General features: G+C 37.8%; 1 protein-coding gene across 4 annotated transcripts in view; it reads right to left on the bottom strand.

Moving 5' to 3' along the window:
* The window catches only part of CENPI (centromere protein I), a 78,742-nt gene extending 64,651 nt beyond the window's left edge, over nt 1-14,091 (bottom strand). Inside the window, exons 1-5 of one of the 4 annotated variants that reach the window (XM_082377163.1) lie at nt 13,932-14,091; nt 12,042-12,277; nt 11,283-11,420; nt 7,243-7,361; nt 6,848-6,955 (exon numbers count right to left, since the gene is read on the bottom strand). In XM_082377163.1, coding sequence (XP_082233289.1) covers nt 6,848-6,955; nt 7,243-7,361; nt 11,283-11,420; nt 12,042-12,264 — 588 coding nt within the window. In that variant the 5' untranslated portion in view covers nt 12,265-12,277; nt 13,932-14,091. The other 3 variants (XM_082377164.1, XM_082377165.1, XM_082377166.1) reach the window with 3 other exon arrangements.
* Nucleotides 14,092-14,403: the final 312 nt, after the last annotated feature.

The following is a 14,403-nucleotide window of genomic DNA, read 5'->3' as shown; positions in this document are numbered from 1 at the left end:
AGGTACAATAACAGCTAAAACAACACACACAGAATGTGTAATTTCCAACCAAGAATGGGGGAAAACCACAATCAATCCAAAATAAGCGGGATGAGGGAAAGAATCAGAAAAAAGCAGATCATTTAGAAAGCTCAAAATAAGATATTGATATTTCAATTTATTTCTACTATATCAACAATCACTACAAAAGTAAATAAACTAATTTTCCAGGTAAAAGTGAAAAACCGTCAGACAGGATTTAAAAATAAAATCTAGTTATATGCTATTGAAAAGAGGCATCTAAGGGATTTCCCTGGTGGTCCAGTGGTAAAGAATCTGCCTTCCAATGCAGGGGACGCAGGTTCGATCCCTGATTGGGGAGCTAAGATCCCACATGCCATGGGGCAACAAAGCCCGCACTGTGAGCCTCAAAGAGAGAGCCTGCCCGCGTGCCGCAAACTACAGAGCCCATGTGCTCTGGACCCTGTGCGCCCCAACTACAGAGCCCACGCACCCTGGAGCCCACGCCACAACTAGAGAGAAGCCCGCGCACCACAACAAAGAGCCTGCGCCACAACGAAAGATCCCACGTGCCGCAACTAAGACCTGATGCAGCCAAAAATATAAAAAGAAAAAAAGAACATAAATTGTTTTTTAAAAAAAAATAAATAAAAGAGGCATCTAAGACATGAGGGCAAAAGAAGATTTTTCAAAAAACCAAAAGATGGTAATATACCAAGCAATATACTAGCCAATGTCAATATCAAACGAAATGACTAAAACAAAAAGCATTTCTGAAGAACCTAGTGGCAAGACGGGAATAAAGACACAGACCTACTAGAGAATGGACTTGAGGATATGCGGAGGGGGTGGGGTGAGATGTGACAGGGTGAGAGAGTGTCATGGACATATATACACTACCAAATGTAAAATAGATAGCTAGTGGGAAGCAGCCGCATAGCACAGGGAGATCAGCTCGGTGCTTTGTGACCACCTAGAGGGGTGGGATGGGGAGGGTGGGAGGGAGGGAGATGCAAGAGGGAAGAGATATGGGAACATATTGTATATGTATAACTGATTCACTTTGTTATAAAGCAGAAGCTAACACACCATTGTAAGGCAATTATACTTCAATAAAGATGTTAAAAAAAAAACTCTTAGAAGAAAACATAGGGGAAATCTTCATAATGTTGGATTTAGCCATGATTTCTTGGATGTGACACAAAAAGCACAGACAACAAATGAAAATATAGATAAACTGGACTATGTCAAAATTAAAAACTTCTGTGCAACAAAAGTCATTATTAACAAGAGTGATAAGGTAACCCATGGAATGGGAAAAAATACTTGCAAATCATATATCTGATAAGGGGTTAACATCCAGAATATATAAAGAATTCCCACAATGAAACAAACAACCTGATTAAAAGATGGGCAAAGGGCCTGAACAGACATTTCTCCAAAGAAGATATACCAATGGCCAATAAGCACATGAAAAATGCTCAACATCACTAATTATTAGGGAAGTGCAAACCACAGTGAGATACCAATTCTTATCCATTAGGATGGCTGTTATTTAAAACAAAACAAAAACAGAAAATAGCAAGTGCTGGCAAGAATGTAGAGAAATTGGAATGCTTGTGCATTGTGCAAGGGATGGTAAAATGGTGCAGTCACTGTGGAAAACAGTATGGGAGCTTCTCAAAAAATTAAACATAAAATTACTATATTACCATACAATCCAGCAATTCCCTTCTGCATTCATACCCAAAAGAATTGGAAGCAGAGCCTTGAATAGATATTTCCACACCCATGTTTGTAATAGCATTATTAGTTATTATTTCATTGTTATTATTATTATTTTGTAACAGCATTATTTACAACAGCCAAAAGGTGGAAACAATGCAAGGGTCCATTGATGGATGAATGGATAAACAAAACATGGTATATACATACAATAGAATATTGTTCAGCCTTAAAAGGCAAGGAAATTCTGGCACATGCTACAACATGGATTAACCCCAAAGACATGCCAGGTGAAATAAGCCAGTCACAAAAGGACAAATATTGTCTTTAGTCTATTTATAATAATTATATAAATTCAAGTCATATATATTATTTCCACTTAAAAAGTAAGGGAAATTTATTATGGATCTCACTATATTTGTGTTGTATACTCTTTCTGGCTATTTTCTGATATGAAATAACTATTAAACTCATCTTGTTACAAGTAAAAAAAAAAAAAAAGCATTTCTAACAAAGGGCAACTCCATGATAAAGGTTTGATTCAGCAGGACAATATGAAAACTATAATTGTGCATATATCTAGTAATAGACTCAAAATATATAAAGTAAAATTTGACAGAACTTTAAGGGAAAACTAACAAATCTGCCTTCATAGTGGGAGATTTTCAACATACCTCACTCTGTAATTGATAAATGGGCAGCAACAACAATAAACCCATAAGGATAGAGAAAATTTCAATTCCAATAACCTTCATTCCCTCACCCTACTTCAACAACTCACCCCATTGTCACTCTGAATCTTGTCATCACATTGAACCATCCCCTCCTGAAATCTTAAACTCCAATGCTACAATTTCTATCATTCCAGTTTTTAACCCCAATACATTTCCTGAATGTCACCAAGGCATCCTGAACCTCAGCTGCATGCGCTCCCAATCTGCCCTGTTTTGTCTTCACCTTCTCCCTTTTCTCTCTAGACTTCCTGATCCATCGGCGGTCACTCTCTTGCCTCCTTGTCCCACCCTGGAGAAATTTACCTATCACAAATTCGTGCTCCCTAAACTCATCTGGGCCTTCAGAACTGTGTCTCTAACCTCCTATTTCTATTTCCACCAAAAGCTATTTCAAAATGTATACTCTCTCCTCAAACATAATATTCTATCTTCCCATCCTCATTCTCAGCAGAAGACCTTGCCTCCTACTTAAGTGAAACTTTGAGGAAAAAAAAAATCACTAAAACCACTGGGCAGGAATTCCCTCAATCATGTCCCTTACTAACCCACAAATTTATTGACATCAACACCCATGTCTCTCTTCCTGTTGAAAACAAATTCCTATGACTTTAACCCTGATCCCCAGTCTTATTTTGATACCTCTCCTGTATACTCACATGGAGCTCTGTGGATACTATCACAGGATTTATCACACTGTACTTATCTTCTCTCCTACTACATTTAAAGATCTTCAAGGCTCAGCCTCTTACTAGATAGCTTACCTTAGCAAAGTTACATAACTTTTCCAAGCCTCAGTTGTCTCATCTCTAAAATGGGAATATCATTTTCCATAAATCCTGGCTCTAGTCACGTGACTCTGGGTAATTATTTGACTTCTCTGTGCCTCAGCTTCCTCATCTCTAAAATGGGGATAAAAGTGTATACCACATAAGGCTGGCAAGAGGTTCATGTGAGTTAAAACCACTTCTTATCTGGTGTGTGTTTTACACTCACCGCACATTTCAGTTTGGCCTAGCCACATTCCCAGTGCTCACTTAGTCAAATGAAGCTAGTGGCTACTATACTGGTAGCACAAGTATAGAAAATAGTAGGTGCTCATTAATTTCTTTTAGAATATCGATGTAAGAAAAGAACTTTCAGACCCTCAGAACTGGGAAAAAAACACTTTACATAGTCTAACATTTCTTTCTCTACATTTTAACATCTCTGAAAACAGAACTAATCCTAAAATCCATATCATGTGATAGTTTTAATGGCAGCATTCTATTGTAACGGTTCATAAGATAATGATGCATCTTAACACTGATGGCATCTTAGAGATGATGAAATACTGTGTATATAAAGTATACTAGTGCCTGGCATATAAGCCTCATATAAGTTAATTATATGAGGCTTATAGTTAACTTATTCTTACTCATATTTGTATTTCCAATACTAGTTCAATGCCTTTCATATTATGTGGTTAATAAACGTTCATTGAGTGAATTTCTACAGGATGTAGCCTCAAACTTTGTACATCTAAAGCCAAATATATTATATTCCTTCCAAAACTACCTCCTTTTCACAAATTTCCTTTTATGGTCAAAGGTACCATCATTCTGAGTCATGCTGCCTTAAAAACTTGGATCTTTATCTCTTGACCCTTCCCTTAATCCAATATAGGTACCAAGTCAATTCTTCCTTTACAATTTCCCCTAAAATTTGTCCTTTCAATTTTTCATTCCCCTGAGTCTAGGATAGTGATTCTCAAACTTTTTGGTCTTAGGACTCTTTACATTCTTAAAACTTAGAGGACCCCGAAGAGCTTTTGTTTATCTGGTTTATATCTGTTGATATTTACCATATTAGAAACTAAAACTTGGAAATTTTTAAATGTTTACTAACTCATTTAAAAAATAAGCCCATCATATGCTGACAATAAATGAAATATTTTATGAAAAATAACTATATTTTCCCAAAAAAATGACTTAGAGTGACACAGTTTTACATTTCTACAAATTTCTTTAATGTTTCTGACTTAATAGAATACAGCTGGATTCTCTGCTTCTGCATTAAATCTGTTACAATATGTTGTTCTGATTGAAGTACATGAAGAAAAGCCAGCCTCACACAGATATGTAGTTGGAGAAGAAAGTAATATTTTAATAGCCTTTTCAGAAAATTGTGGATATTAGTCTTTGATACTTCACTAAAACTTGGTAAGTGATAGTCTCTTAGGGAACAGCTGCAATGTGGAATCTGAAATCTTATCAATGAACTCTCTTTGTACTCTGTTCCATTAAAATTCATTGATATATCTTGCACTTTGGATAGTTCTTTTACCCATGCATAATTTCATAATATCATACTTGATAATTTGGAAATTAGTTATACCAAGTTTCCAAATATTGACACATTTCATTATACAATATCTAAAAATCACATTCATTAATATTGCTACCATCCTCATCAGGAAAGTCTTTAAGTATCGGGAAGCTGTCAAGTTCACAGTGGCAGATACAAATTTTCCAAACTTGTAATTTTCGCTTAAAAGCTCAAATTTTATCACTGGCAAAAAATAGTGCCACTTGTTTTCTTTGAAATGACCAGCTCACTTTGTTCATTTTCAAGAAAACATCTGCCAAATACCCAAGTCTGAATAACCACAGTTTATATGTCAGTCACTCTTTGAAGTAAAAATGGTATTCTGTGAAAAAAGCAGCTGGTTTAGCTCACAACTCAATCACACAAGTGCTTTTCCTCAGGACAACTGTTGTACTTTAGTATGCAGAAGGGATTTATTTGTACTTCCCATTTCATCAAACATAATATTAAAGATGTGTCTCACAGGTTGAAGTTTAATATAATTAATGAAGTAATTTTTACTGCTTCATTTGGGACATTATTAAGTGAAACTAGCATTTTTGTTTTTTACTGCAGTGAAGAACACAACGACCACTAGTACAGTCTGGTCCCACTGACCTGATTTGTGCTAAGGCGCCAGCAGTTTTATCCACCACCAGTGCAAATGTCAACACAGTGAAAATAGCTAATAACATCTTGATATTGCTATAAAGATAACTTGAACCACTGAGACCTCCTGAAAGGTTCTCAGGGAGCCTCAAGGGGTCCACAGAGCATATCTGAGAACTGCTAGTTTAGGATGTCATCATCATGTTAGTCTCCTAACTAGTCTTCCTGACTCTAGCCTCCATCCTAATTCATAATGTTTGGCACTACTAGATACAACTTCCTACAGTGTTGCTTTCAACATGTTCTGCCCCAAGTTTTTCAGTGATTTCCCCACTGGATATAGGATAAAGTTCAAATTCCTTACCATCACATTTAAAGACCTCAACAATTTTTCCTCACCCAACTTTTTCAGCCTTATCACCCACCACTGCCTGACACCAATTGTAATTAAGTCAGTCTGATCTATTTAAGGTCTCCTGAAATACAATTTACACAGTTCACAACTTCGCTTGAAATATTCCTGTCATATCAAACATCAACTCTCAAATCCTACTCAACCTTCACGGCCTAGCTCAATGCCTACATACTTTATGATGCTTTTTCTAATCACTCTGGTTTACAGTGTTCTTTCCTTCCTGGAAATATCACAGCAATTATTATCCTCATGTTAACATATACTGTCTTTGATAATTTAACTTATGCGTTGTTATTTAACTTTATCTGCTTCCCTTAGTCCCCCAACTGGATTATAAACCCCTGGAATATGGAAACTCTCTGCTAAACTTTGAATCTTCTACATTGCCTCGATCAATGCAATGAAGACAGTCAATTTTTTAAAAATGAAATCAATGGATGAATTCCCTATCCAGAAGCAAGAGGAATTCGGTTAGATGAATGGTTCACATGGTCTGTGAACTACTGATGGTCCTTGAAAGTCTTCCATGTGGACAGTAGATTGATTTCTTAGAGTTATTAATGTTTTCAATGGGAATAATTATGCTATTTAATCAAAATCAGTCCATTGGCATCTCATGAAAAGTAATCCTCTCCTCATTAATTCTGATGAGGTTTTCACAGTGTTAATCAAGAAACTGTACAATAAGTGACCCAAAGGACCCTGCTGAAGTGGTTTAAAAGGGAAAAGATGGCAATCATTGCTCTATATCAGCAAATAGACTCCAATGTGAACTCAATTCTATCTGTTACAATTATTTCCTTAAAAAAGATATAAAGCAAATGCATTAAAAATTTTATTTGTTAATCTGAGAGACAGGTGTAAAGATGTTTCTTATGTTACTCTTTATACTTTTCTATGTGTTTCATATATTTTAAAATAAGTAAGGAAAGTTGTGTGGCACTTTGAAGCACATATAGTGCATCGATATACAAGCACATACCATTTGATCAATGCATGATGCTGTCCAATTTTTACTTACCAGTGCATCATCTTGCAATGAAGCAAAAAAGAAGCCATAGAGCAAGTTAATTTGCTCCTTGTGATCAATGAAGTCAAACATTGCAACCAGCCAACGATAAAAAAGTACCTATTGAGAGACAAAATGCTTATCTTTAGAGAAATATAACTTGCAGAGGAAGGAGCTTAATTCCCCCCCTCAGGGCTGTTTTAGAAGCCTCTAGCGCAAAGAAGGATAATAGATTTTATCTCTCAGTAAAAATTTCTGTTTGAACAGACTCCTTGCATCAAGCTACATTGTTCCAAAACTACAGGCTTTGCACAAAAGGCCACTGCCATTACTCCATAAGTGGCTCTTCCTTGCCAGCCCTTAAGTGGTTCTGAAGGACTTATCATCAAAGGGTTTAAAAAGATTACCTTGGTGCTACCAGAACACTTGCCAACACAAAGCCAAGAGACCGCCTTAACCACAGAATCTTCTGATATTAGAGTTGCTGGAATCATACACTTGAATATCCGAGTGTTTACAGCACTCCCTGGAAAGCAGACAAACTCTAAATCAAACTACATTTTAGGATCTTGACTGTTTCCTTACTATTATTAACTCTTGGTCCTAAAAATTTCACTTCACATTGAAGGCAATAAAATAATATTCAATATCTCTTATCATCATTACAAAACATAGTTTGAAACAAAAATGTACCTTTAACTTTTAATATAAACTATAAAGCAAATTCTTTGGTTCTAATATTTTTATCTAACAAGGGAGGATGAGTACAGGGTTTCTTCTTGGCATGATGAAAATGTTTGGAAATTAGATAGTGGTGATGGTTGCACAACTCTATGAATATGCTAAAAAAAATTTTTAAAAAACCCTGAATTGTATGCTTCAAAAGGGTGAATTTTATGGTACGTGAATTATACCTCAAAAAGTCTTTTACTCCTAGGAAAATTTCAAGGACCTTTTAAAATGGCATAATAGATTCTGATTTATTTAAAGCTACTCTAAGATATCTTGCATGAGCTCCTATGTTTAAGAATAAATAGATATATTTCTAGTCTCCATCCCCCGCAAAAAAGTGGGAAGGATAGCAGAATGAAACAACTATACTATTAGCTGGTAGTAATATCATTCTATATTGGTCCAATCTTTCCATCATACTCTCTTGGCTTCTATGCTATCCTCCCATCTGCTAATAGAAGTGATTTTGTGAGTAGTTTTGTGTATACCCTATATCAACTTCTGCTTATTAAGGCTTCAATAATTAAATATACATGTATATCATCAATTTCTTTTTGTATTTAAACATTATTTTATTTGCATTATACAGTGGTGATCACAACCATTCACTGAAAAAACAGTGTTCTCAACTTCTCATGCAAGTAGAAGCCTCAACAATATCTTGGATACATGTGTCTTTAACCACTGTTTTACAGGTATTATAGCGTGGTAATCACATCCATTCAGTATAACACTGTTCTCAACTTCTCCCACAAGTAGCATTCTTAGAAACATACAGGTCTTTAAACGCTGTCTTACATGCATTATAGCATGGTTATCACATCCATTCACCAAGATAACACTGTTCTTAACTTCGCCTGCAAGCAGCATTCTCAGAAACATCTTATACATCTTTTCTTTTCCTACTAGTGTAGACCTCTTATTTTTTTTAATAAAAATTGTATATATTTAAGATGTACAACATGATGATACGATATAATCAGCCCTCCATATCCATAGGTTCTGCACCTGTGGATTCAACCAACCACAGACAGAAAATATTTGTTTAAAAAAAGAAAAATTCCAGAAAGTTCGAAAAAGCAAAACTTGAATTAGCCACACAAGACAACTATTTACATGGCATTTACATTGTATTTACAACTATTTACACAGTGTTTACATTTTATTAGGTATTATAAGTAATCTAGAGATAATTTAAAGTATACAGGAGGATGTGTGTAGGTTATATGCAAATATTACGCCATTTTATCAAGGGATTTGAGCATCCTAGGATTTTGGTATCCGCAGGGGGTCCTGGAACCAACACCCGGCAGATACTTTATACCTATATATAATAAAATGACTACTACAGTCAAGCTAATTAACATTTTATCTCCTCACAGAGTTACCATTCTTTGTGTGTGGTAAGAGCCCATGAAATCTATTCTCTTGCAAATTTCCAGTATTCTATACACTATTACTAACTATAGTCATCATGTTGTACATCAGATCTCTAGATTTATATATCCTACATAACTTCAACAATATATCTCATCAATTCCTACCCCATCATTCTGTGGAGAAGAAAGGAAGCAGTGGTGGCAGGTAATGAATCACAAGAATAAAAATCTCTGCTTTCCAGTCTCGTGGTATCTTGTTTTTACTCCTCTCTTCTCCCCTACTCCCATCCCCCAACCCTTGTAAAGTTTACAACAGTCTGACCGCTAACACTTTACACATGCACCAAATTCAAAGGGAGAAATCAATAAAGACTCTATTCTTACTTCCCAGTGACTTTTCAATTACTAAAGAGTCCAAAGTCCCTTTGTACCTAATTATGACATTTCTAGCACACCTGCCCCTCAATATGTATTTCAACTTAGCAAAAGAGTTACATATAAAGATCTGGTAGTGATGGTGGATATCACAGAAATAACTAAAAGGAGAAAAGCAATTAATGAGGCTACATTTAATGTCACCAAATTCCAGCTTAACAGAAAAACGAAATTAGACTAGAAAGCCAGAGATTATTTTTTAAATTGTTACATACAAGTTTCTAAGTCTGAGGCATGCATTTTGAAACATGCATGCATTTTGAAACATGCATGCATTTGCAACAAGACCTGGCAAACATCACGAAAACCTTCTAAACGTTAATTTCTGAGATATCAAAAAAGAAAAGAGAAATTCCAAAATAGAAAACATCTGTACATTCTATACATGTTTTAAGGGGAGAAGGGATAGATAGAATTGTTCTCAATAGACACTAATCAGTTAAATATGAATTCCTAGAAATTTGTCAAAACCAATCTGAAACCACTTAGAAGAAGACCAATTTTATTAGGTCAAATTTAACTTTCTAGGAAAACAAAGAGAACTAATCAGGTAAAAATAGAGAACTAGGGACTTCCCTGGTGGCACAGTGGTTAAGAACCCACCTGCCAATGCAGGGGACATGGGTTTGAGCCCCGGTCCGGGAAGATCCCACATGCCGTGGAGCAACGAAGCCCATGCGCCACAACTACTGAGCCTGTGCTCTAGAGCCCGTGAGCCACAACTATTGAGCCCGCGTGCCACAACTACTGAAGCCCATGCACCTAGAGCCCGTGCTCTGCAACAAGAGAAGCCACTGCAATGAGAAGCCCGCGCACCGCAACGAAGAGTAGCCCCCACTCGCCGCAACTAGAGAAAAGCCTGCGCGCAGCAACAAAGACCCAATGCAGACAAAAATAAATAAATAAAAATTTTAAAAAATATAGAGAACTAAAATTCCTGCAAGTCATATACTGAATTCGGCTAGTAATATGCTGTCTCTCTCTCTCAGACAGACAGACAGACAGACACACACACACACACACACACACACCTGCAAACATGATAGGGTATGCACAAAGGAACCCAATATGCAAGGGCTAGAAAATGGTATATAAAGTATTCAATTTTGATAGTTGTCTTAATTTAAAAAAAAAAAAAAGGAGAAAACCCAGTAGCAGTGTGGTGCAGCATAAACACTAGAAGGGGAGTTAGGAGATCTGAGATCCCCAGTTCTAGCTCTGAGATTAAGCAAGTCTCTTTAACCACTCTGGGCTTCAGTTTCCTCACCTTTAAAATGAGAATGTTCAAGGGCTAAAATACTCTCTAAGTCTCAATTTGGGTGAGGGTAGGTTAAAAGGTTCTTCTCGAGTAAAAAGAATAACGGACAGATATGATTTCTTTCTAAGACTCTCCCCCCACTGCCATTACAAATGAACTTAGAACAGAAAAGGAAGCATTGGCACAAAAGAAAAAACATCTTGACTATTAAGGCCACAGACACTGGAATGGAGACAGTATCAACAGGGACTTGCCATAGATAAGTGAACCTAAAGGCAATAAAATAGACCAAGTGATCTCTTAATGTGCCTTCCAGCAACACTATTTAAATTATTATCTATCCTTCTTAAGAGAAATACTAAAAATGGCTCCCATGTATTTGGTGACAAGAATCCATTTTATTTGTAAAGATATGTGATAACTAGCCATTTTCAGCATATGCACATAGAAACTTTTGGTTCATAAGGTAGTCTGAACACAAGAAAGGCCCATTTTATTGATATAATCTTATCAGATTGGTTTTATGAAGAGAATAGGAAAAATATATAGTTCTTTAACTGCAGCTGATTCCAATCAACAATCTAATTCAAAGTCTGAAAGGCAAAACAAATAGCAAACTGAAAAATTTATCCCCTTGACATACCAAATTTGCCACTGAGGGCCACATTTAATAGAATGTCGATTCCTTCTGGAGCTAACCCATTCTTCCACGCCACATTTTCCACAGTTTTCAAGTGTTTCTCCAAGGTTTTATCTTTACTCTGTGAAGTTTTAACGGGACCTGGAAGAGGAACAATATTAAATAGTGAGGACTTTAAAACTCTCTCACTCCTCAGCCTCAACAGTTACAATTACGATTCTTCAAAGGAATAGCTTTACGTAAAAGATGTCTTCCTAAAAACCCTTCAAAGCCTTTAAAACCCTAGAACACTTCACAGCAAAGCAGGAAAACTGAATCCTTCCCTGGCTTCTCTGCTCTAAACTAACTAAAAGCACTGAACTTAGACTAAGCTGTTGCAAAAACTAGGGCAGTGGTTCCCAAACTTTGCTGCACGTTGGAATCACCTAAGGAGCCGTTAAACAATCCCAATGCCCAGCTTGTATCCCATACCAATAAAATCAGAAAGTCTAAGAGTGGATGCCAGGTACCAGTGGGTTTTAAAGATTCTCGGGAAATCCCAATGTGCAACAGTTTGGAAACCACTCTGCCAGGAACATGCTTTGTTGCTATATCCCTAGTACCTAGCATACTGATATGTAGTAAGTGCTCAATAAATGTCCATTAAATAAACAAAAATCACGAATGAGCAAAAATATGCTTTCCTTTAAAAATCCTTAAGAAAAAAAGTCTGAATATTTTTACAGGAATAGGACTTAACATAAGGAAAACAATCTGTCTTACCTTTCTCAAAGTATGTCAGTGCTATTTGCAGAGCGCCTTCTGCTTGATCATCAGCATGTTCATAATCTTCCACTGGATTGTTTTGTCCATGTTTCGAGATGCTCTTTGAGTCACTTAGGTCCTCTTTTACTTTCCAGGCCGAGAGTCTAGTCTGATAGCTATTACTACCTTGTGAAGTCCTCTTTTGTGCCTGAGAGTTCTTAACTTCCCTTTGAAGTGACATTACTGCACGTGTTCTATACAGAAACAAGTGTCAAGTTACCATTAACCAGCCAAACTGTCCCTCCCTTTTTACTCCACAAAGACAGGGATCACACATGCCGGTATTCCCACATTTAGTACAGAGGACCTAGCATACAGGTACACAATAAAAAAACTGACAGCAATCCAGGCAACAAAATCTATAGGTTAACTTTCTCAAAAAGCCCTTGACCTAAATAGGAACAGAAACAACTCTCCAAGGTAACATTCACTAGCTGGCCTTGTGAGGGGAAAAAAACAGTAAGAGTACAGGCAACATAACAAATTCTCTTAAAAGGGCTATATCACATAAGTGAGTCCAAAACTAATCCATCTCATGAACTCAATGTTACTTTCTCCACTCCTATTTTTCTCCACCCTGCCTTGATTTTGCTTTTAAACTTTAATGTTGCCTGCTTTGTCAGTGCTAAGTTAAAGACAAACTGGTGGCCAAACCAAGGATTCTCAGAACAGAAACATGCCCCGATAATTCACTTATTCAATAAATAATTACTGAGCATCATCTACAATATATGCCATGCACAATTCTACTCACCGGGGATAAAATAACAAAACAGTCAAGGTCTGTGCTCTCATGAAACTTATGGGGGTGGAGTGAAGAGGAGTTGTGAGAGTCAATAAATAACTAAATAACTAATAGTGAACATAATATACAGTGATGTCATAGAAGAGAGGTGGGGGTGAGAAGCTACTTTGGAATAAGTGTTCAGAGAACACCTCTCTGATGTGACCTTTAAGCTGAGATTTGAATGCCAGGAGGAACCAACCACGTTAAGAGCTGGTGGAAGAGTATTTCATGGAGAGGAAAGAACAAGACATGCTAAGACCTTAAAAGCAAGAGCTCTGTGTGTTAAAGAAACAGCAACAACACCGGTAAGAGGCGAGGGTCGGTGGGGTAGTGGCATGAAAGAGGTACAGAGTAGTGGGAGACGAAGTCAAAAAGGCAGACAGGGACTGCTATATTGGGGTTGTAAGCCAGAACAAGGAATTTGGTTTTTAAGTGTCATAGGCAACTATGGGGGAAGGGAAGACTGTTACAGAGAGGAGTGATACCATCTGATTTATGTTTTAAGATCATTTTAGCTGCAGTGCGGAAAACAGAATGTTAGGGGTGCAGGAGTGGAAATAGACAATTAAAAGGGTCTAGCAAAAGTCCAGAAGAGATATGACTGCAATCTGAACCTGGTCTAAGGTGTAAATGGTAGGAGAGGTAGAAAATGATTGTATTCGTGAAATGTTTTGGAAGGAGACTGGGCAAGGCCGTAATAAAGGAATTGGATGTAAGGAAAAAGAAAGAGAGGAAGCCAGAATGACTTCTAAGTTTTGGGCTTCAAATAGGAAAAACTAAGGGAATGGTCGTAATGACAATCAACCCCACCTCCCTAGAACAGATGAGGCTGGAGCAGAAGAGCAATATGTATGTCTAACCCACCAAGAAGTTCCAGGTTCCGAGTTGTTTCCTCGGGTCCTACGAAAGAAGGGCGGGCGAGCAGCTTCTGGCCCTTTCCGGTGGAACCGTCCCATCGCTCCCCAAGGACCCCCTTTCACAGCCTGCCCCAGCAAGGAGCGAACTTGGCCACGACAACTGACCCACTGGGCAGATTCCCGGTCTGGGGAAAAACCCGATACCTTGTAGGACAGTCTTGCTCAGAAGTCAGGAGATTGATTCCCTTCGGCCTCAGGGCTCCCACTTTGCCCGGTGTTTAAAAGCACCTCACCTAAAATACTCCTCAGTCCCAAAGCCTCTGGAGTCCAAACGTCACCTCCCGGATTCGAATGAGCGGGCTCCGCCCCGCGCATGCGCTTCCACGGCGACACAAGGGGCTTCAGGGCGGAGCCACGCTCTCTGCTGAAGCCTGATTGGTTGGGTCACAGCTCAATGGCGCGAAGCTGCGCGCGCGCCCACGCTGACGCAAACGCAATTCCGCAGAGCCGCCGGCCACACCCGCCAGGCCCGGGGACGCCCGGCTAGCGGGCAGTTGCTGCTGAAATCAGCCCATTGGCTGATGTTCCCACTGTTCTAATATTGTTCCCATTCGTCACTGTGCCTAAAACGGAACAATTAGTGTCTCGGTTCTTGAGTTTAACAAGACCAATTACA

This window comes from Balaenoptera borealis (genome assembly GCF_965194805.1).
Source record: "Balaenoptera borealis genome assembly, chromosome: X".
Lineage (NCBI taxonomy): Eukaryota > Metazoa > Chordata > Mammalia > Artiodactyla > Balaenopteridae > Balaenoptera > Balaenoptera borealis.
The sequence above is the reverse complement of the archived record's forward strand: the minus strand, read 5'-3'. Positions and strand labels throughout refer to the sequence as shown.